The sequence below is a fragment of the Pelodiscus sinensis genome, chromosome 4 (genome assembly GCF_052426305.1).
Source record: "Pelodiscus sinensis isolate ZL-2025 chromosome 4, ASM5242630v1, whole genome shotgun sequence".
Classification (NCBI taxonomy): Eukaryota; Metazoa; Chordata; order Testudines; family Trionychidae; genus Pelodiscus; species Pelodiscus sinensis.
In genome coordinates this window covers 894,427-914,496 of record NC_143055.1, presented here as the reverse complement: position 1 = coordinate 914,496, position 20,070 = coordinate 894,427, and the positions used below count along the sequence as shown (strand labels likewise).

General features: G+C 74.2%; 1 protein-coding gene across 1 annotated transcript; it reads right to left on the bottom strand.

Annotated features, from left to right (window-relative positions):
• Positions 1-326: 326 nt before the first annotated feature.
• Positions 327-13,240, bottom strand: LOC142825976 (interleukin-12 subunit beta-like). Its single transcript, XM_089777649.1, has 3 exons — positions 13,162-13,240; positions 6,052-6,200; positions 327-455 (listed from the first exon to the last, which is right to left on the bottom strand). Exons 1-3 carry the CDS (start codon positions 13,238-13,240, stop codon positions 327-329), a joined length of 357 nt encoding a protein of 118 aa, XP_089633775.1.
• Between the last annotated feature and the right edge of the window lie 6,830 nt (positions 13,241-20,070).

The window sequence follows — 20,070 nt, the reverse complement described above, 5'->3', positions numbered from 1 at the left end:
GCCGGAGAAGAGGTGAAGAGAGGCAGAGTCCCCGTGAATCACGTGTCTGAGGGGCACAGACACCTCCCCGCCCCCGGCCAGACTGGGGCGCTCCCCACAGCGGGTGCCACAACATGACAGGCCCCAGTGCTGGGGAGCAGCAGCTGGCGGGAGGGTCGCGGGCTGGGGGTCAAGATGGGACAGGCTCTGGGAGGGGTAGACCCAGGGAGGCTGCATTTCCAGCCAGCTGTGGGGTTGGAAAAGAGGGCAGCGGGGGCTGGGTTTCAAACAGCAGCTGGGGGGGGCTCGAGGGGAGGCCGGCTGCAGGTCCTGCTCTAGACGCCCCATCACAGGCTGGGCCAGGTGCTCCAGGGGCTCCAGGTAGAGTTGACCAAGGGGTCCTGACAGCGGATCTGCACTCGCCGCACATCCCCCCCCAGGCTCATCTCTGTCACGCCCTCCAGCAGCAGGGAGCCCTGAAATGCAGAGAAACAGTGAGCGGGAGCAGCAGCAGCCAGGCGGTCAAGGAGTGATGCTGGCAGTAGGGTGGAAAGTGCAGGTGAGAGACGGCAACGTCCTGACTAAAACGGCATCCTAGCAACACACGGGATCCTGTGCTGACAAGTCTGCGGGGAGGGAGGGGGGAGGAGGGAGGGTTCCTTCACTTCAAGTGGCCATGGGAAAATTAAAGCAGCTATTAAAATAAATATTCAAAAGAAGACATGGTAAGCTGATAGCTTCTGATTCACATTCATTACTAACTGGAGAAAATTGATAAGGGAAGCAAAAGGATACAACACAAACGTTTAAAACAGTATATTAGGAACAAAAGGCTGGGTTTAGTCCTTTACTAGACAGAAATGGGAGAAGGATCAATAATAGTGCACAAAAGGCAGAAATGTGACAAAATATCGGTTACTGGGGAAAAGCCATACGATACATTCTTCTTCCCACTCTAGCCATAACTGAGGAGGACATGAAACAGCAGCTTCTAAAGTTAGCTGTTGCACAATCAGGAGCGCAACATAAAGTTAGGAGGGAGCTCTGTGAGAACAGAGTAGGTCGGGCTGGGGGGGTAGAGCTGGGAACAGAGCGCAGGACAGGCTGGGGGGGTACGGCTGGGAACAGAGCGCAGGACAGGCTGGGGGGGTACGGCTGGGAACAGAGCGCAGGACAGGCTGGGGGGTACGGCTGGGAACAGAGCGCAGGACAGGCTGGGGGGTACGGCTGGGAACAGAGCGCAGGACAGGCTGGGGGGTACGGCTGGGAACAGAGCGCAGGACAGGCTGGGGGGGTAGGGCTGGGAACAGAGCGCAGGACAGGCTGGGGGGGTAGGGCTGGGAACAGAGCGCAGGACAGGCTGGGGGGGTACGGCTGGGAACAGAGCGCAGGACAGGCTGGGGGGGTACGGCTGGGAACAGAGCTCAGGACACGCTGGGGGGGTAGGGCTGGGAAAAGAGCGCAGGACAGGCTGGGGGGGTAGGGCTGGGAACAGAGCGCAGGACAGGCTGGGGGGGTAGGGCTGGGAACAGAGCGCAGGACAGGCTGGGGGGGTAGGGCTGGGAACAGAGCGCAGGACAGGCTAGGGGGGTACGGCTGGGAACAGAGCGCAGGACAGGCTGGGGGGGTAGGGCTGGGAACAGAGCGCAGGACAGGCTGGGGGGGTAGAGCTGGGAACAGAGCGCAGGACAGGCTGGGGGGTACGGCTGGGAACAGAGCGCAGGACAGGCTGGGGGGTACGGCTGGGAACAGAGCGCAGGACAGGCTGGGGGGGTACGGCTGGGAACAGAGCGCAGGACAGGCTGGGGGGGTAGGGCTGGCAACAGAGCGCAGGACAGGCTGGGGGGGTACGGCTGGGAACAGAGCGCAGGACAGGCTGGGGGGTAGGGCTGGGAACAGAGCACAAGACAGGCTGGGGGGGTAGGGCTGGGAACAGAGCGCAGGACAGGCTGGGGGGGTACGGCAGGGAACAGAGCGCAGGACAGGCTGGGGGGGTAGAGCTGGGAACAGAGCGCAGGACAGGCTGGGGGGTACGGCTGGGAACAGAGCGCAGGACAGGCTGGGGGGGTACGGCTGGGAACAGAGCGCAGGACAGGCTGGGGGGGTAGGGCTGGGGACAGAGCGCAGGACAGGCTAGGGGGGGTACGGCAGGGAACAGAGCGCAGGACAGGCTGGGGGGTAGGGCAGGGAACAGAGCGCAGGACAGGCTGGGGGGTAGGGCTGGGAACAGAGCGCAGGACAGGCTGGGGGGGTAGGGCTGGGAACAGAGCGCAGGACAGGCTGGGGGGGTAGGGCTGGGGACAGAGCGCAGGACAGGCTGGGGGGTAGGGCAGGGAACAGAGCGCAGGACAGGCTGGGGGGGTAGAGCTGGGAACAGAGCGCAGGACAGGCTGGGGGGGTAGGGCTGGGAACAGAGCGCAGGACAGGCTGGGGGGTAGGGCTGGGAACAGAGCGCAGGACAGGCTGGGGGGGTAGGGCTGGGAACAGAGCGCAGGACAGGCTGGGGGGTAGGGCTGGGAACAGAGCGCAGGACAGGCTGGGGGGGTAGGGCTGGGAACAGAGCGCAGGACAGGCTGGGGGGGTAGGGCTGGGGACAGAGCGCAGGACAGGCTGGGGGGGTAGGGCTGGGGACAGAGCGCAGGACAGGCTGGGGGGGTACGGCTGGGAACAGAGCGCAGGACAGGCTGGGGGGGTAGAGCTGGGAACAGAGCGCAGGACAGGCTGGGGGGGTACGGCAGGGAACAGAGCGCAGGACAGGCTGGGGGGGTAGGGCTGGGAACAGAGCGCAGGACAGGCTGGGGGGGTAGGGCTGGGAACAGAGCGCAGGACAGGCTGGGGGGGTAGAGCTGGGAACAGAGCGCAGGACAGACTAGGGGGGTACGGCAGGGAACAGAGCGCAGGACAGGCTGGGGGGGTACGGCAGGGAACAGAGCGCAGGACAGGCTGGGGGGGTAGAGCTGGGAACAGAGCGCAGGACAGGCTAGGGGGTACGGCAGGGAACAGAGCGCAGGACAGGCTGGGGGGGTACGGCTGGGAACAGAGCGCAGGACAGGCTGGGGGGGTAGGGCTGGGAACAGAGCGCAGGACAGGCTGGGGGGGTACGGCTGGGAACAGAGCGCAGGACAGGCTGGGGGGGTAGGGCAGGGAACAGAGCGCAGGACAGGCTGGGGGGGTACGGCTGGGAACAGAGCGCAGGACAGGCTGGGGGGGTACGGCTGGGAACAGAGCACAGGACAGGCTGGGGGGGTACGGCTGGGAACAGAGCGCAGGACAGGCTGGGGGGGTAGGGCTGGGAACAGAGCGCAGGACAGGCTGGGGGGGTAGGGCTGGGAACAGAGCGCAGGACAGGCTGGGGGGGTACGGCTGGGAACAGAGCGCAGGACAGGCTGGGGGGGTAGGGCTGGGAACAGAGCGCAGGACAGGCTGGGGGGGTACGGCTGGGAACAGAGCGCAGGACAGGCTGGGGGGGTAGGGCTGGGAACAGAGCGCAGGACAGGCTGGGGGGGTACGGCTGGGAACAGAGCGCAGGACAGGCTGGGGGGGTACGGCTGGGAACAGAGCGCAGGACAGGCTGCGGGGGTACGGCTGGGAACAGAGCGCAGGACAGGCTGGGGGGGTAGGGCTGGGAACAGAGCGCAGGACAGGCTGGGGGGGTACGGCTGGGAACAGAGCGCAGGACAGGCTGGGGGGGTACGGCTGGGAACAGAGCGCAGGACAGGCTGGGGGGGTACGGCTGGGAACAGAGCGCAGGACAGGCTGGGGGGGTACGGCTGGGAACAGAGCGCAGGACAGGCTGCGGGGGTACGGCTGGGAACAGAGCGCAGGACACGCTGGGGGGGCAGGCTGGGGGGTACGGCAGGGAACAGAGCTCAGGACACGCTGGGGGGGTAGGGCTGGGAACAGAGCGCAGGACAGGCTGGGGGGGTACGGCTGGGAACAGAGCGCAGGACAGGCTGGGGGGGTACGGCAGGGAACAGAGCTCAGGACACGCTGGGGGGGGTACGGCTGGGAACAGAGCGCAGGACAGGCTGGGGGGTACGGCTGGGAACAGAGCGCAGGACAGGCTGGGGGGTACGGCTGGGAACAGAGCGCAGGACAGGCTGGGTTAGGGGTACAGGCGGAGAGGGGTGACACAAGCCCCAGCGGGATGAGTGACGGGTGGGGAGAGGGGAGGGTGCACCGGTTGCCTTGGTGCTGTCTGTGGGGGGGGGGGGTACAAGCCCCGGCGGGATGAGTGACGGGTGGGGAGAGGGGAGGGTGCACCGGTTGCCTTGGTGCTGTCTGTGGGGGGGGGGTACAAGCCCCGGCGGGATGAGTGACGGGTGGGGGGAGGGGAGGGTGCACCGGTTGCCTTGGTGCTGTCTGTGGGGGGGGTACAAGCCTCGGCGGGATGAGTGACAGGTGGGGAGAGGGGAGGGTGCACCGGTTGCCTTGGTGCTGTCTGTGGGGGGGGGTACAAGCCCCGGCGGGATGAGTGACAGGTGGGGGGAGGGGAGGGTGCACCGGTTGCCTTGGTGCTGTCTGTGGGGGGGGGTACAAGCCCCGGCGGGATGAGTGACAGGTGGGGAGAGGGGAGGGTGCACCGGTTGCCTTGGTGCTGTCTGTGGGGGGGGGTACAAGCCCCGGCGGGATGAGTGACAGGTGGGGAGAGGGGAGGGTGCACCGGTTGCCTTGGTGCTGTCTGTGGGGAGGGTACAAGCCCCGGCGGGATGAGTGACAGGTGGGGAGAGGGGAGGGTGCACCGGTTGCCTAGGTGCTGTCTGTGGGGGGGGTACAAGCCCGGCGGGATGAGTGACAGGTGGGGAGAGGGGAGGGTGCACCGGTTGCCTTGGTGCTGTCTGTGGGGGGGTACAAGCCCCGGCGGGATGAGTGACAGGTGGGGGGAGGGGAGGGTGCACCGGTTGCCTTGGTGCTGTCTGTGGGGGGGGGTACAAGCCCCGGCGGGATGAGTGACAGGTGGGGAGAGGGGAGGGTGCACCGGTTGCCTTGGTGCTGTCTGTGGGGGGGGGTACAAGCCCCGGCGGGATGAGTGACAGGTGGGGGGAGGGGAGGGTGCACCGGTTGCCTTGGTGCTGTCTGTGGGGGGGGGGGGTACAAGCCCCGGCGGGATGAGTGACAGGTGGGGGGAGGGGAGGGTGCACCGGTTGCCTTGGTGCTGTCTGTGGGGGGGTACAAGCCCCGGCGGGATGAGTGACAGGTGGGGGGAGGGGAGGGTGCACCGGTTGCCTTGGTGCTGTCTGTGGGGGGGGGTACAAGCCCCGGCGGGATGAGTGACAGGTGGGGAGAGGGGAGGGTGCACCGGTTGCCTAGGTGCTGTCTGTGGGGGGGGTACAAGCCCCGGCGGGATGAGTGACAGGTGGGGAGAGGGGAGGGTGCACCGGTTGCCTTGGTGCTGTCTGTGGGGGGGGTACAAGCCCCGGCGGGATGAGTGACAGGTGGGGGGAGGGGAGGGTGCACCGGTTGCCTTGGTGCTGTCTGTGGGGGGGGTACAAGCCCCGGCGGGATGAGTGACAGGTGGGGGGAGGGGAGGGTGCACCGGTTGCCTTGGTGCTGTCTGTGGGGGGGGGTACAAGCCCCGGCGGGATGAGTGACAGGTGGGGAGAGGGGAGGGTGCACCGGTTGCCTAGGTGCTGTCTGTGGGGGGGGGTACAAGCCCCGGCGGGATGAGTGACAGGTGGGGAGAGGGGAGGGTGCACCGGTTGCCTTGGTGCTGTCTGTGGGGGGGGGTACAAGCCCCGGCGGGATGAGTGACAGGTGGGGGGAGGGGAGGGTGCACCGGTTGCCTTGGTGCTGTCTGTGGGGGGGGTACAAGCCCCGGCGGGATGAGTGACGGGTGGGGGGAGGGGAGGGTGCACCGGTTGCCTTGGTGCTGTCTGTGGGGGGGGGTACAAGCCCCGGCGGGATGAGTGACGGGTGGGGAGAGGGGAGGGTGCACCGGTTGCCTAGGTGCTGTCTGTGGGGGGGGTAGAAGCCCCGGCGGGATGAGTGACGGGTGGGGAGAGGGGAGGGTGCACCGGTTGCCTTGGTGCTGTCTGTGGGGGGGGTACAAGCCCGGCGGCGGGGTCCCGTTACCGTGGTGCCGTTGGGGTGCTGGTACTCCAGCTGGTAGCGCAGGGGGAAGTAGGAGTGGGGCCTCGTCCAGGAGGCTGGGGGGTCCCACGAGAGGTGCAGCTTCCCGCCCTCGCTGTGTGCGGCCACGTCTCGCGGGGGGCCCGGCCTCACTGCGGGCACAGGAGAGTCGTTAGTCACGAGGGAGGGTGGGGCCAGCCACCCCGCTCCGGCCCCAGGCACGACGCAGCCGGAAGAGGCCCTGGCCCAGCGCACGGCCATGGGGTGGGGGCATGTCTGTCCCTAGGAGATGGATCTGGGAGACAGCCCAGCGCACGGCCATGGGGTGGGGCCATGTCTGTCCCTAGGAGATGGATCTGGGAGACAGCCCGCGCCCCAGAGGGTGGGGCCATGTCTGTGCCTAGGAGATGGATCTGGGAGACAGCCCACGCCCCAGAGGGTGGGGGCCATGTCTGTGCCTAGGAGATGGATCTGGGAGACAGCCCACGCCCCAGAGGGTGGGGCCATGTCTGTCCCTAGGAGATGGATCTGGGAGACAGCCCAGCGCACGGCCATGGGGCGGGGGCCATGTCTGTCCCTAGGAGATGGATCTGGGAGACAGCCCAGCGCACGGCCATGGGGTGGGGCCATGTCTGTCCCTAGGAGATGGATCTGGGAGACAGCCCGCGCCCCAGAGGGTGGGGGCCATGTCTGTCCCTAGGAGATGGATCTGGGAGACAGCCCACGCCCCAGAGGGTGGGGGCCATGTCTGTGCCTAGGAGATGGATCTGGGAGACAGCCCGCGCCCCAGAGGGTGGGGGCCCTCGACCCAGGAACCCATGAGGTGTGGGGGGACTGCCCTGGGAGCCACGGATGGGGCTGTGGGACGGGGGCAGGCGGCGAGGAGGGCCTGGCCCCCTGCACGGCTCCTGGCGCTATGGGGTGGAGGATGTGGGGTCTGCCACGAGGATGCTGAAGTGGCCCTGAGGGAGGCTGAAGGACCTGGGCTCCTTGGGTTTGGGAAGGAGACGACTGAGGGACGCGCGGGCGGCTTTCAGGTACCTAAAAGGGGGTCGCGAGGGGGGCTGTTCCCTTTGGCCCCTGCAGACAGGACAAGCCGCCAGGGGCGTAGGCTGCAGCCAGGGAGGTTGAGGTTGGACATCAGGAAACGCTTCCTGCCTGTCGGGGGGTCAAACTCTGGACCAAGTTGCCGGGGGTTGTGGAATCCCCGTCCCTGGAGACGCTGAAGGCAGGTTGGGCAGACACCTGCCAGGGCTGCTCTAGGCGATGCCTGGCCCTGCTGGGAGGGCGGGGAACTGGGCTCGACGCCTCGCGAGCCCCTCCCAGTCCTAGGACCCTGCGATTCTAGGGCCCCTGCAGCGGGGCGCCGGGGCAGAGGGGGCTGGTGCCCAGGCAGGTGGGCTTGTCAGGCAGGGGAGGTCTGGTAGCCAGGTAGGGCCAGTAATCATGCTGGGGGGGGGGGGTGGTCTCGGATAGTGGGAGCCCTGGTACCCACGTGGAGGGGGCACTGGAACAGTGGGGTGCCAGCCCCCACACATGCAGCTCTCGGGTGGAGGGTGCAGAGCAGCTGGTGCCCACCTGGGGCTCTCGGGCAGAGGGGCTGTGGGAGCCCCGGTGCCCATGCGGGGGGCGCTGGTGCCCACCTGGGGCTCTCGGGCAGAGGGGCTGTGGGAGCCCTGGTGCCCATGCGGGGGGGCGCTGGGGCAGCGGGGCTCTCGGGCAGAGGGGCTGTGGGAGCCCTGGTGCCCATGCGGGGGCGCTGGGGCAGAGGGGCTCTCGGGCAGAGGGGCTGTGGGAGCCCTGGTGCCCATGCGGGGGGCGCTGGTGCCCACCTGGGGCTCTCGGGCAGAGGGGCTGTGGGAGCCCTGGTGCCCATGCGGGGGGGCGCTGGGGCAGCGGGGCTCTCGGGCAGAGGGGCTGTGGGAGCCCTGGTGCCCATGCGGGGGGGCGCTGGGGCAGCGGGGCTCTCGGGCAGAGGGGCTGTGGGAGCCCTGGTGCCCATGCGGGGGGGGCGCTGGGGCAGCGGGGCTCTCGGGCAGAGGGGCTGTGGGAGCCCTGGTGCCCATGCGGGGGGGCGCTGGGGCAGAGGGGCTCTCGGGCAGAGGGGCTGTGGGAGCCCTGGAGCCCATGCGGGGGGCGCTGGGGCAGAGGGGCTCTAGGGCAGAGGGGCTGTGGGAGCCCTGGAGCCCATGCGGGGGGCGCTAGGGTAGCGGGGCTCTCGGGCAGAGGGGCTGTGGGAGCCCTGGTGCCCATGCGGGGGGGGCGCTGGGGCAGCGGGGCTCTCGGGCAGAGGGGCTGTGGGAGCCCTGGTGCCCATGCGGGGGGCACTGGGGCAGCGGGGCTCTCGGGCAGAGGGGCTGTGGGAGCCCTGGTGCCCATGCGGGGGGCGCTGGGGCAGCGGGGCTCTCGGGCAGAGGGGCTGTGGGAGCCCTGGTGCCCATGCGGGGGGCGCTGGGGTAGCGGGGCTCTCGGGCAGAGGGGCTGTGGGAGCCCTGGTGCCCATGCGGGGGGCGCTGGGGCAGCGGGGCTCTCGGGGAGAGGGGCTGTGGGAGCCCTGGTGCCCATGCGGAGGGGCTCTGGGGCAGCGGGGCTCTCGGGCAGAGGGGCTGTGGGAGCCCTGGTGCCCATGCGGGGGGCGCTGGGGCAGAGGGGCTCTCGGGCAGAGGGGCTGTGGGAGCCCTGGTGCCCATGCGGGGGGCGCTGGGGCAGCAGGGCTCTCGGGCAGAGGGGCTGTGGGAGCCCTGGTGCCCATGCGGGGGGCGCTGGGATAGCGGGGCTCTCGGGCAGAGGGGCTGTGGGGGCCCTGGTGCCCATGCGGGGGGCGCTGGGGCAGAGGGGCTCTCGAGCAGAGGGGCTGTGAGAGCCCTGGTGCCCATGCGGGGGGCGCTGGGGCAGCGGGGCTCTCGGGGAGAGGGGCTGTGGGAGCCCTGGTGCCCATGCGGAGGGGCTCTGGGGCAGCGGGGCTCTCGGGCAGAGGGGCTGTGGGAGCCCTGGTGCCCATGCGGGGGGCGCTGGGGCAGAGGGGCTCTCGGGCAGAGGGGCTGTGGGAGCCCTGGTGCCCATGCGGGGGGGGCGCTGGGGCAGCAGGGCTCTCGGGCAGAGGGGCTGTGGGAGCCCTGGTGCCCATGCGGGGGGCGCTGGGGCAGCGGGGCTCTAGGGCAGAGGGGCTGTGGGAGCCCTGGTGCCCATGCGGGGGGCTCTGGGGCAGCGGGGCTCTCGGGCGGAGGGGCTGTGGGAGCCCTGGTGCCCATGCGGGGGGCGCTGGGGCAGAGGGGCTGTCGGGCAGAGGGGCTGTGGGAGCCCTGGTGCCCATGCGGGGGCGCTGGGGCAGCGGGGCTCTCGGGGAGAGGGGCTGTGGGAGCCCTGGTGCCCATGCGGGGGGCGCTGGGGCAGCGGGGCTCTCGGGCAGAGGGGCTGTGGGAGCCCTGGTGCCCATGCGGGGGGGGCGCTGGGGCAGCGGGGCTCTCGGGGAGAGGGGCTGTGGGAGCCCTGGTGCCCATGCGGGGGGCGCTGGGGCAGAGGGGCTCTCGGGCAGAGGGGCTGTGGGAGCCCTGGTGCCCATGCGGGGGGGGGCGCTGGGGTAGCGGGGCTCTCGGGCAGAGGGGCTGTGGGAGCCCTGGTGCCCATGCGGGGGGCGCTGGGGCAGAGGGGCTGTCGGGCAGAGGGGCTGTGGGAGCCCTGGTGCCCATGCGGGGGGGGGCGCTGGGGTAGCGGGGCTCTCGGGCGGAGGGGCTGTGGGAGCCCTGGTGCCCATGCGGGGGGGGCGCTGGGGTAGCGGGGCTCTCGGGCGGAGGGGCTGTGGGAGCCCTGGTGCCCATGCGGGGGCGCTTGGGTAGCGGGGCTCTCGGGCAGAGGGGCTGTGGGAGCCCTGGTGCCCATGCGGGGGCGCTGGGGCAGCGGGGCTCTCGAGCAGAGGGGCTGTGGGAGCCCTGGTGCCCATGCGGGGGGCGCTGGGGCAGCGGGGCTCTCGGGCAGAGGGGCTGTGGGAGCCCTGGTGCCCATGCGGGGGGGCGCTGGGATAGCGGGGCTCTCGGGCAGAGGGGCTGTGGGAGCCCTGGTGCCCATGCGGGGGGCGCTGGGGCAGCGGGGCTCTCGGGCAGAGGGGCTGTGGGAGCCCCGGTGCCCATGCGGGGGCGCTGGGGCAGAGGGGCTCTAGGGCAGAGGGGCTGTGGGAGCCCCGGTGCCCATGCGGGGGCGCTGGGATAGCGGGGCTCTCGAGCAGAGGGGCTGTGGGAGCCCTGGTGCCCATGCGGGGGGCGCTGGGGTAGCGGGGCTCTCGAGCAGAGGGGCTGTGGGAGCCCTGGTGCCCATGCGGGGGGCGCTGGGGCAGCGGGGCTCTCGAGCAGAGGGGCTGTGGGAGCCCTGGTGCCCATGCGGGGGGCGCTGGGGCAGAGGGGCTGTCGGGCAGAGGGGCTGTGGGAGCCCTGGTGCCCATGCGGGGGGCGCTGGGGCAGCAGGGCTCTCGGGCAGAGGGGCTGTGGGAGCCCTGGTGCCCATGCGGGGGGCGCTAGGGTAGCGGGGCTCTCGGGCAGAGGGGCTGTGGGAGCCCTGGTGCCCATGCGGGGGGCGCTGGGGCAGAGGGGCTCTCGGGCAGAGGGGCTGTGGGAGCCCTGGTGCCCATGCGGGGGGCGCTGGGGCAGCGGGGCTCTCGGGCAGAGGGGCTGTGGGAGCCCCGGTGCCCATGCGGGGGGCGCTGGGGCAGCGGGGCTCTCGGGCAGAGGGGCTGTGGGAGCCCTGGTGCCCATGCGGGGGGCGCTGGGGCAGCGGGGCTCTCGGGCAGAGGGGCTGTGGGAGCCCTGGTGCCCATGCGGGGGCGCTGGGGCAGCGGGGTTCTCGGGCAGAGGGGCTGTGGGAGCCCTGGTGCCCATGCGGGGGGCGCTGGGGCAGCGGGGCTCTCGGGCAGAGGGGCTGTGGGAGCCCTGGTGCCCATGCGGGGGGCGCTGGGGCAGCGGGGCTCTCGGGCAGAGGGGCTGTGGGAGCCCTGGTGCCCATGCGGGGGGCGCTGGGGCAGCGGGGCTCTCGGGCAGAGGGGCTGTGGGAGCCCCGGTGCCCATGCGGGGGGCGCTGGGGTAGCGGGGCTCTCGGGCAGAGGGGCTGTGGGAGCCCTGGTGCCCATGCGGGGGGCGCTGGGGCAGAGGGGCTCTCGGGCAGAGGGGCTGTGGGAGCCCTGGTGCCCATGCGGGGGGCTCTGGGGCAGCGGGGCTCTCGGGCAGAGGGGCTGTGGGAGCCCTGGTGCCCATGCGGGGGGGGCTCTGGGGCAGCGGGGCTCTCGGGCAGAGGGGCTGTGGGAGCCCTGGTGCCCATGCGGGGGGCGCTGGGGCAGCGGGGCTCTCGGGCAGAGGGGCTGTGGGAGCCCCGGTGCCCCTGCGGGGGGGGCGCTGGGGCAGCGGGGCTCTCGGGCAGAGGGGCTGTGGGAGCCCTGGTGCCCATGCGGGGGGCGCTGGGGCAGAGGGGCTCTCGGGCAGAGGGGCTGTGGGAGCCCTGGTGCCCATGCGGGGGGCGCTGGGGCAGAGGGGCTGTCGGGCAGAGGGGCTGTGGGAGCCCTGGTGCCCATGCGGGGGCGCTGGGGCAGAGGGGCTCTCGGGCGGAGGGGCTGTGGGAGCCCTGGTGCCCATGCTGGGGCGCTGGGGCAGCGGGGCTCTCGGGGAGAGGGGCTGTGGGAGCCCCGGTGCCCATGCGGGGGGCGCTGGGGTAGCGGGGCTCTCGGGCAGAGGGGCTGTGGGAGCCCTGGTGCCCATGCGGGGGGGCGCTGGGGCAGAGGGGCTCTCGGGCAGAGGGGCTGTGGGAGCCCTGGTGCCCATGCGGGGGGGGCGCTGGGGCAGAGGGGCTGTCGGGCAGAGGGGCTGTGGGAGCCCTGGTGCCCATGCGGGGGGCGCTGGGGCAGCGGGGCTCTCGGGCAGAGGGGCTGTGGGAGCCCTGGTGCCCATGCGGGGGGCGCTGGGGCAGCGGGGCTCTCGGGCAGAGGGGCTGTGGGAGCCCTGGTGCCCATGCGGGGGGCGCTGGGGCAGCGGGGCTCTCGGGCAGAGGGGCTGTGGGAGCCCCGGTGCCCATGCGGGGGGGCGCTGGGGTAGCGGGGCTCTCGAGCAGAGGGGCTGTGGGAGCCCCGGTGCCCATGCGGGGGGCGCTGGGGTAGCGGGGCTCTCGGGCAGAGGGGCTGTGGGAGCCCTGGTGCCCATGCGGGGGGCGCTGGGGCAGCGGGGCTCTCGGGCAGAGGGGCTGTGGGAGCCCTGGTGCCCATGCGGGGGGGGCGCTGGGGCAGCGGGGCTCTCGGGCAGAGGGGCTGTGGGAGCCCTGGTGCCCATGCGGGGGGCGCTGGGGCAGCGGGGCTCTCGGGCAGAGGGGCTGTGGGAGCCCTGGTGCCCATGCGGGGGGCGCTGGGGCAGAGGGGCTCTCGGGCAGAGGGGCTGTGGGAGCCCCGGTGCCCATGCGGGGGGCGCTGGGGCAGCGGGGCTCTCGGGCAGAGGGGCTGTGGGAGCCCCGGTGCCCATGCGGGGGGGGCGCTGGGGCAGCGGGGCTCTCGGGCAGAGGGGCTGTGGGAGCCCCGGTGCCCATGCGGGGGGGGCGCTGGGGCAGCGGGGCTCTCGGGCAGAGGGGCTGTGGGAGCCCTGGTGCCCATGCGGGGGGCGCTGGGGCAGAGGGGCTCTCGGGCAGAGGGGCTGTGGGAGCCCTGGTGCCCATGCGGGGGCGCTGGGGCAGAGGGGCTCTCGGGCGGAGGGGCTGTGGGAGCCCTGGTGCCCATGCGGGGGGCGCTGGGGCAGAGGGGCTCTCGGGCAGAGGGGCTGTGGGAGCCCTGGTGCCCATGCGGGGGCGCTGGGGCAGCGGGGCTCTCGGGGAGAGGGGCTGTGGGAGCCCCGGTGCCCATGCGGGGGGCGCTGGGGTAGCGGGGCTCTCGGGCAGAGGGGCTGTGGGAGCCCCGGTGCCCATGCGGGGGGGCGCTGGGGCAGAGGGGCTCTCGGGCAGAGGGGCTGTGGGAGCCCTGGTGCCCATGCGGGGGGGGCGCTGGGGCAGCGGGGCTCTCGGGCAGAGGGGCTGTGGGAGCCCTGGTGCCCATGCGGGGGGCGCTGGGGCAGCGGGGTGCCAGCCCCCTGGCGCGGGGCTCTCAGGCGGACCCACCGATGTCCCGGAGGAAGAGGCGGCAGGTGGCGCTCACGAAGCTCTCGTTCGAGATGCCCTCCAGCTCCAGCTCCAGCATCCTGGACTCCTCGGCGAAGGGGCAGAAGGTCCCGTCCCGCAGGGTCACCGTGAAGAGCCGAGGCTGGTCCGGGTCCTGCTGCGCGGCCCCGTCCACATGCAGCCATGGCCCGGGGGCACCGGGGCTGTGGAAGAGCAGGGGGCAGTTGAGGTGGGCTGGGCGGCCTAGTGGGCAGTGAGGTCCGGCCTGGACAGTGGGGCCAGAGGCAGGATGAGCCGGGCCTGGAAGTAGCAGGGCAGGACAATGGGGCAGAGTCATAGACAGTGGGTGGCGTGAGGGGCACAGTCTGGCTGGGGTGGAGCAGTGGGCGGAGCCGGAGGCAGTGGGTGGGGCTGAGGGGCGGGGCCCGGCTGGGGGGCAGTGGGCGGAGCCGGGGACAGTGGGTGGGGCTGAGGGGCGGGGCCCGGCTGGGGGGCAGTGGGTGGAGCCGGGGGCAGTGGGTGGGGCTGAGGGGCGGGGCCCGGCTGGGGGGCAGTGGGCGGAGCCGGGGGCAGTGGGTGGGGCTGAGGGCGGGGCCGGGGGCAGTGGGTGGGGCTGAGGGCGGGGCCGGGGGCAGTGGGTGGGGCTGAGGGGCGGGGCCCGGCTGGGGGGCAGTGGGCGGAGCCGGGGGCAGTGGGTGGGGCTGAGGGCGGGGCCGGGGGCAGTGGGTGGGGCTGAGGGCGGGGCCGGGGGCAGTGGGTGGGGCTGAGGGGCGGGGCCCGGCTGGGGGGCAGTGGGCGGAGCCGAGGGCAGTGGGTGGGGCTGAGGGCGGGGCCGGGGGCAGTGGGTGGGGCTGAGGGGCGGGGCCTGGCTGGGGGCAGTGGGCGGAGCCGGAGGCAGTGGGTGGGCCTGAGGGCGGGGCCGGGGGCAGTGGGTGGGGTGAGGGGCGGGGCCCGGCTGGGGGGCAGTGGGCGGAGCAGGGGGCAGTGGGTGGGGCTGATGGGCGGGGCCGGCTGGGGGGCAGTGGGCGGGGCCGGGGGCAGTGGGTGGGGCTGAGGGGCGGGGCCCGGCTGGGGGCAGTGGGCGGAGCCGGAGGCAGTCGGTGGACCTGAGGGCGGGGCCGGGGGCAGTGGGTGGGGCTGAGGGGCGGGGCCCGGCTGGGGGCAGTGGGCGGAGCCGGAGGCAGTGGGTGGGGCTGAGGGCGGGGCCGGGGGCAGTGGGTGGGGCTGAGGGCGGGGCCGGGGGCAGTGGGCCAGGCAAGGGGGCGGGGCGCTCACCGGCGGGAGATGCGCGCGCGGAAGGCGGCGCGGCGCAGCGCGGTCCAGGAGCAGGTCAGCTCGCCGCTGTAGGACTCCGCCTGGCAGGTCACGGCGCGGCCTGGGGGCAGGGCGGGTCAGCGCAGCCCAGTGGCCTCCCCTGCCCAGAGCCCGGCTGGGTCCCCGCCCCCTGGGCTCCCCCCTGGGCCTCTGCCCTGCCCGCCCCGAGCCCCCCATTTCCTCCCCCCCCGGGCTCCCCCCTGGGCCGCCGCCCCTGCCCCCGCTGCCCTGCCCGCCCCGAGCCCCCCATTTCCCCGCCCCCCCGGGCTCCCCCCTGGGCCGCCGCCCCTGCCCCCGCTGCCCTGCCCGCCCCGAGCCCCCCATTTCCTCCCCCCCCGGGCTCCCTCCTGGGCCGCTGCCCTGCCCGCCCCGAGCCCCCCACTTCCTCCCCCCCTCGGCTCCCTCCTGGGCCGCTGCCCCTGCCCCCGCCGCCCTGCCCGCCCCGAGCCCCCCACTTCCTCCCCCCCTCGGCTCCCTCCTGGGCCGCTGCCCCTGCCCCCGCCGCCCTGCCCGCCCCGAGCCCCCCATTTCCTCCCCCCCCGGGCTCCCTCCTGGGCCGCCGCCCTGCCCGCCCCGAGCCCCCCACTTTCTCCCCCCCTCGGCTCCCTCCTGGGCCGCTGCCCCTGCCCCCGCCGCCCTGCCCGCCCCGAGCCCCCCATTTCCTCGCCCCCTCGGCTCCCTCCTGGGCCGCTGCCCCTGCCCCCGCCGCCCTGCCCGCCCCGAGCCCCCCATTTCCTCCCCCCCTCGGCTCCCTCCTGGGCCGCTGCCCCTGCCCCCCCGCCCTGCCCGCCCCGAGCCCCCCATTTCCTCGCCCCCTCGGCTCCCTCCTGGGCCGCTGCCCCTGCCCCCGCCCCCCTGCCCGCCCCGAGCCCCCCGCTCCACGGCTGGTGCGCACCCCCCGGAGCTGGAATTCCTGGCGCTCACCCTCCACCTGCCCCCTGCGAAACGTGCCCCCCCCGCAGGCGCCGGGGGTGCCCAGCAGCAGGGGGTAGTGCGGGTCGCTGAGCACCACGTAGGTGGAGTCCAGCAGGCGGGCGCCGCGCCAGCAGCTGTAGTTGCCGGTGGCCGGCAGGTCCAGGCCCTGCAGCGTGAGGGTGCGGCCGGCGGCGCGGTGCTCGGCCATGATCTCGGGGTCCCCGTTCTGCCGCCACGACACCTTCTCCTGGGGGGCGTCGCAGGTCACCGCCAGCTGGCCGCTCACCTCCCCGACCAGAACTGGGGAGAGGGGGCCCCGCCGCGTCACAGCCCTGGCACGGTGCCCTCTGCCCCCCACTTCCCTCCCCCCACGCCTCCCCCCCCACGGGCCAGACGTTCCCTCCCCCCGCGCCTGCCCCCCCCACCACGGGCCAGACGTTCCCTCCCCCCGCGCCTGCCCCCCCCCCCACGGGCCAGACGTTCCCTCCCCCCGCGCCTGCCCCCCCCCCCACGGGCCAGACGTTCCCTCCCCCCGCGCCTGGGTCCCCCCCACGGGCCAGACGTTCCCTCCCCCCGCGCCTGGGTCCCCCCACGGGCCAGACGTTCCCTCCCTCCGCGCCTGCCCCCCCCCCCACGGGCCAGACGTTCCCTCCCCCCGCGCCTGCCCCCCCCCCACGGGCCAGACGTTCCCTCCCCCCGCGCCTGCCCCCCCCCCCCCCACGGGCCAGACGTTCCCTCCCCCCGCGCCTGCCCCCCCCCCACGGGCCAGACGTTCCCTCCCCCCGCGCCTGCCCCCCCCCCACGGGCCAGACGTTCCCTCCCCCCGCGCCTGCCCCCCCCCACGGGCCAGACGTTCCCTCCCCCTGCGCCTGGGTCCCCCCACGGGCCAGACGTTCCCTCCCTCCGCGCCTGCCCCCCCCCCCCACGGGCCAGACGTTCCCTCCCCCCGCGCCTGCCCCCCCCCCCACGGGCCAGACGTTCCCTCCCCCTGCGCCTGGGTCCCCCCACGGGCCAGACGTTCCCTCCCCCCGCGCCTGCCCCCCCCCCACGGGCCAGACGTTCCCTCCCCCTGCGCCTGCCCCCCCCCACGGGCCAGACATTCCCTCCCCCCGCGCCTGCCCCCCCCCCCACGGGCCAGACGTTCCCTCCCCCTGCGCCTGGGTCCCCCACGGGCCAGACGTTCCCTCACCCCGCACCTGGCGCGCCCCCCACGGGCCAGACGTTCCCTCCCCCCGCGCCTGCCCCCCCCCACGGGCCAGACGTTCCCTCCCCCCGCGCCTGCCCCCCCCCACGGGCCAGACGTTCCCTCCCCCCGCACCTGGCCCCCCCCACGGACCAGACGTTCCCTCCCCCCGCACCTGGCCCCCCCATGGGCCAGACGTTCCCTCCCCCCGCACCTGGCCCCCCCCCACGGACCAGACGTTCCCTCCCTCCGCACCTGGCCCCCCCATGGGCCAGACGTTCCCTCCCCCCGCACCTGGCCCCCCCCCACGGACCAGACGTTCCCTCCCTCCGCACCTGGCCCCCCCATGGGCCAGACGTTCCCTCCCCCCGCACCTGGCCCCCCCCCACGGACCAGACGTTCCCTCCCTCCGCACCTGCCCCCCCCAGCCAGGTCCTCCCATGGAAGGTGGGGAGGGCTCCCATGACTCACACTTGCTGGGGAAGCTGGTCAGGGCTGCGGCAGGAGCCAGGCACAACACCTGCGCCAGGGCCACCAGCGCCAGCATCTGCAGAAGGGCACGGTGAGCGCGTCGCACGGCCACGGCCACAGCCTGGGGGGCGCCCAGTCACCGGGCAAGGCCACGGGGAGCCCTGAGTGCAGCCGGGACCCTCAGTCTGTGACATGCCCAGTGGGGCCGTGCCAGCCGGGCGGGGGGCCGCTGATCTGGGAGGGGCTGTGCCAGCCGGGCGGGGGGGGGCGCTGATCTGGGGGGGGCTGTGCCAGCCGGGCGGGGTGGGGGGGGCTGTGCCAGCCGGGCAGGGGGGGGCGCTGATCTGGGTGGGGGGGGGCTGTGCCAGCCAGGCAGGGTGGGGGGGGGCCGTGCCAGCCGGGCGGGGGGGGCGCTGATCTGGGGGGGGCCGTGCCAGCCGGGCAGGGTGGGGGGGGGCTGTGCCAGCCGGGCAGGGTGGGGCGCTGATCTGGGGGGGGGGCTGTGCCAGCCGGGCAGGGTGGGGGGGCGCTGATCTGGGGGGGAGCTGTGCCAGCCGGGCGGGGGGGGCGCTGATCTGGGGGGGGCTGTGCCAGCCAGGCGGGGGGGGTTATGCCCTGGGCTGGGGCTGGCAGAGGGGCCACGGGAAGCGGCTCTGGGGCGGGCGGGGGGCTGGGCTGTGAAGGGGGATGGGGTGATGGGCTAAGGCAGGCGGGGGGCTGGGGATGTGGGGCCCAGCACTGGGGGAGCCCCACGAATAAGGGAGCATGAAGGGCTCCCTCCCCAGCCCCTAACTGCAGCCCCCCCCCAGCCGTGCCCCTTGTCCCAGGGCTGCCCGGGGCCTACCTTGCAGGCGGGAGTTGGTGGCTCGGCTGGAGCTGGGGCTCCGCGCTGCCCTTTATATACAGCCCGGCCCGTGGGGCAGCCCCACGGCGCAGAAGGGGGAAGCCAGAGAAACCACAGAACCACCTGCAGCAATTCTCAGAAGAGAGAAAGCTGGAGAAACCAGCTGGGCTGGGCCCAGACCATGGAGCCCCCAGCGAGGAGCCCGGCCCCACGGGGAGCCACCGGGCCCCCAGCGAGGAGCCCGGCCCCACCAGGCCCCCAGCGAGGAGCCCGGCCCCACGGAGAGCCACAGGGCCCCCAGCGAGGAGCCCGGCCCCACCAGGCCCCCAGCGAGGAGCCCGGCCCCACGGGGAGCCACAGGGCCCCCAGCAAGGAGCCCGGCCCCACAGGGAGCCACCGGGCCCCCAGCGAGGAGCCCCAGCCCCGCAGGGCCCCCAGCGAGGAGCCCGGCCCCACAGGGAGCCACAGGGCCCCCAGCGAGCCCGGCCCCACAGGGAGCCACAGGGCCCCCAGCGAGCCCGGCCCCACAGGGAGCCACAGGGCCCCCAGTGAGGAGCCCGGCCCCACGGAGAGCCACAGGGCCCCCAGCAAGGAGCCCGGCCCCACAGGGAGCCACAGGGCCCCCAGCGAGCCCGGCCCCACAGGGAGCCACAGGGCCCCCAGCGAGGAGCCCGGCCCCACGGAGAGCCACAGGGCCCCCAGCGAGGAGCCCGGCCCCACAGGGAGCCACAGGGCCCCCAGCGAGGAGCCTGGCCCCACAGGGAGCCACAGGGCCCCCAGCGAGGAGCCTGGCCCCACGGGGAGCCCGGCCCCATGAGAAGCCCAGCCCCACTGGGCCCCCAGCGAGGAGCCCAGCCCCACGGGGAGCCCAGCCCCACCGGGCCCCCAGCGAGGAGCCCAGCCCCACGGAGAGCCACCGGGCCCCCAGCGAGGAGCCCGGCCCCACGGGGAGCCACCGGGCCCCCAGCGAGGAGCCCGGCCCCACGGGGAGCCACCGGGCCCCCAGCGAGGAGCCCGGCCCCACGGGGAGCCACCGGGCCCCCAGCGAGGAGCCCGGCCCCACGGGGAGCCACCGGGCCCCCAGCGAGGAGCCCGGCCCCACGGGGAGCCACAGGGCCCCCAGCGAGCCCAGCCCCGCAGGGCCCCCAGCGAGCCCAGCCCCGCAGGGCCCCCAGCGAGGAGCCCGGCCCCATGGGGAGCCACAGGGCCCCCAGCGAGCCCAGCCCCGCAGGGCCCCCAGCGAGGAGCCAAGCCCCACAGGGAGCCGCAGGGCCCCCAGCGAAGAGCCTGGCCCCACGGGGAGCCCAGCCCCACCGGGCCCCCAGCGAGGGCCACAGGGCCCACGGGGAGCCCGGCCCCACGGGGAGCCACAGGGCCCCCAGCGAGCCCGGCCCCGCAGGGCCCCCAGCGAGGAGCCAAGCCCCACAGGGAGCCACAGGGCCCCCAGCGAGGAGCCTGGCCCCACAGGGAGCCCAGCCCCACCAGGCCCCCAGCGAGGAGCCCCAGCTCCGCGGAGAGCCCAGCCCCACTGGGCCCCCAGCAAGGAGCCCAGCCCCACGGGGAGCCCAGCCCCACCGGGCCCCCAGCGAGGAGCCCAGCCCCACGGGGAGCCACAAGGCCCCCAGCGAGAAGCCCAGCCCCACGGGGAGCCACAGGGCCCCCAGCGAGCCCGACCCCACAGGGAGCCACAGGGCCCCCAGCGAGCCCGGCCCCACAGGGAGCTGCAGGGCTCCCTGCAAGGAGCCCCAGCCCCACCGGGACCCCAGCGAGGAGCCTCAGCCCCACAGGGCCCCCAGCAAGCCCAGCCTCCCTCTTGCTTCTGCAGGGTGAGGGGCCTGGCCCCCAGCAAGGCCCGCTTGTTACTCCCAGTCCCCGGGTGCCCTGGCAGGCTTGAGCTGCGTCCCTGCAGCTGCCAACCCCTCTGGGCACGTGGTGGCACCAGGCAGCCAGCGAGCTGTGGGTCCAGCCCCCCTTGCCGCCCAGAGCCCAGCCAGGCAGCAGGGAGCCCTTGGGACGGGCTCGGCCCAGCCAGGCGTCCGTCTGCGCTCCTTGGCAGACTGCAGGTGAGCGCCCTGCCCCCAGGTCCAATCCCTGGGGTGGCGGCAGCTGGCCTCTGGGCTGGTTGCTTCTTTTCAAGGGGGGGGGGGGGCAAGGCCCAGGCGCTGGGGCCTGCACCCACCCC

Coding starts and splice junctions, on each gene's coding strand:
- LOC142825976 (XM_089777649.1), bottom strand. CDS start 13,240: ATGCTGGAGCTGGAGCTGGAGGGCATCTCGAACGAGAGCTTCGTGAGC. Junction 6,201..13,161: donor CCTCTTCCTCCGGGACATCG/GTGGGTCCGCCT, acceptor CTGTGCCCGCAG/TGAGGCCGGGCCCCCCGCGA. Junction 456..6,051: donor AGCACCCCAACGGCACCACG/GTAACGGGACCC, acceptor TCTGCATTTCAG/GGCTCCCTGCTGCTGGAGGG.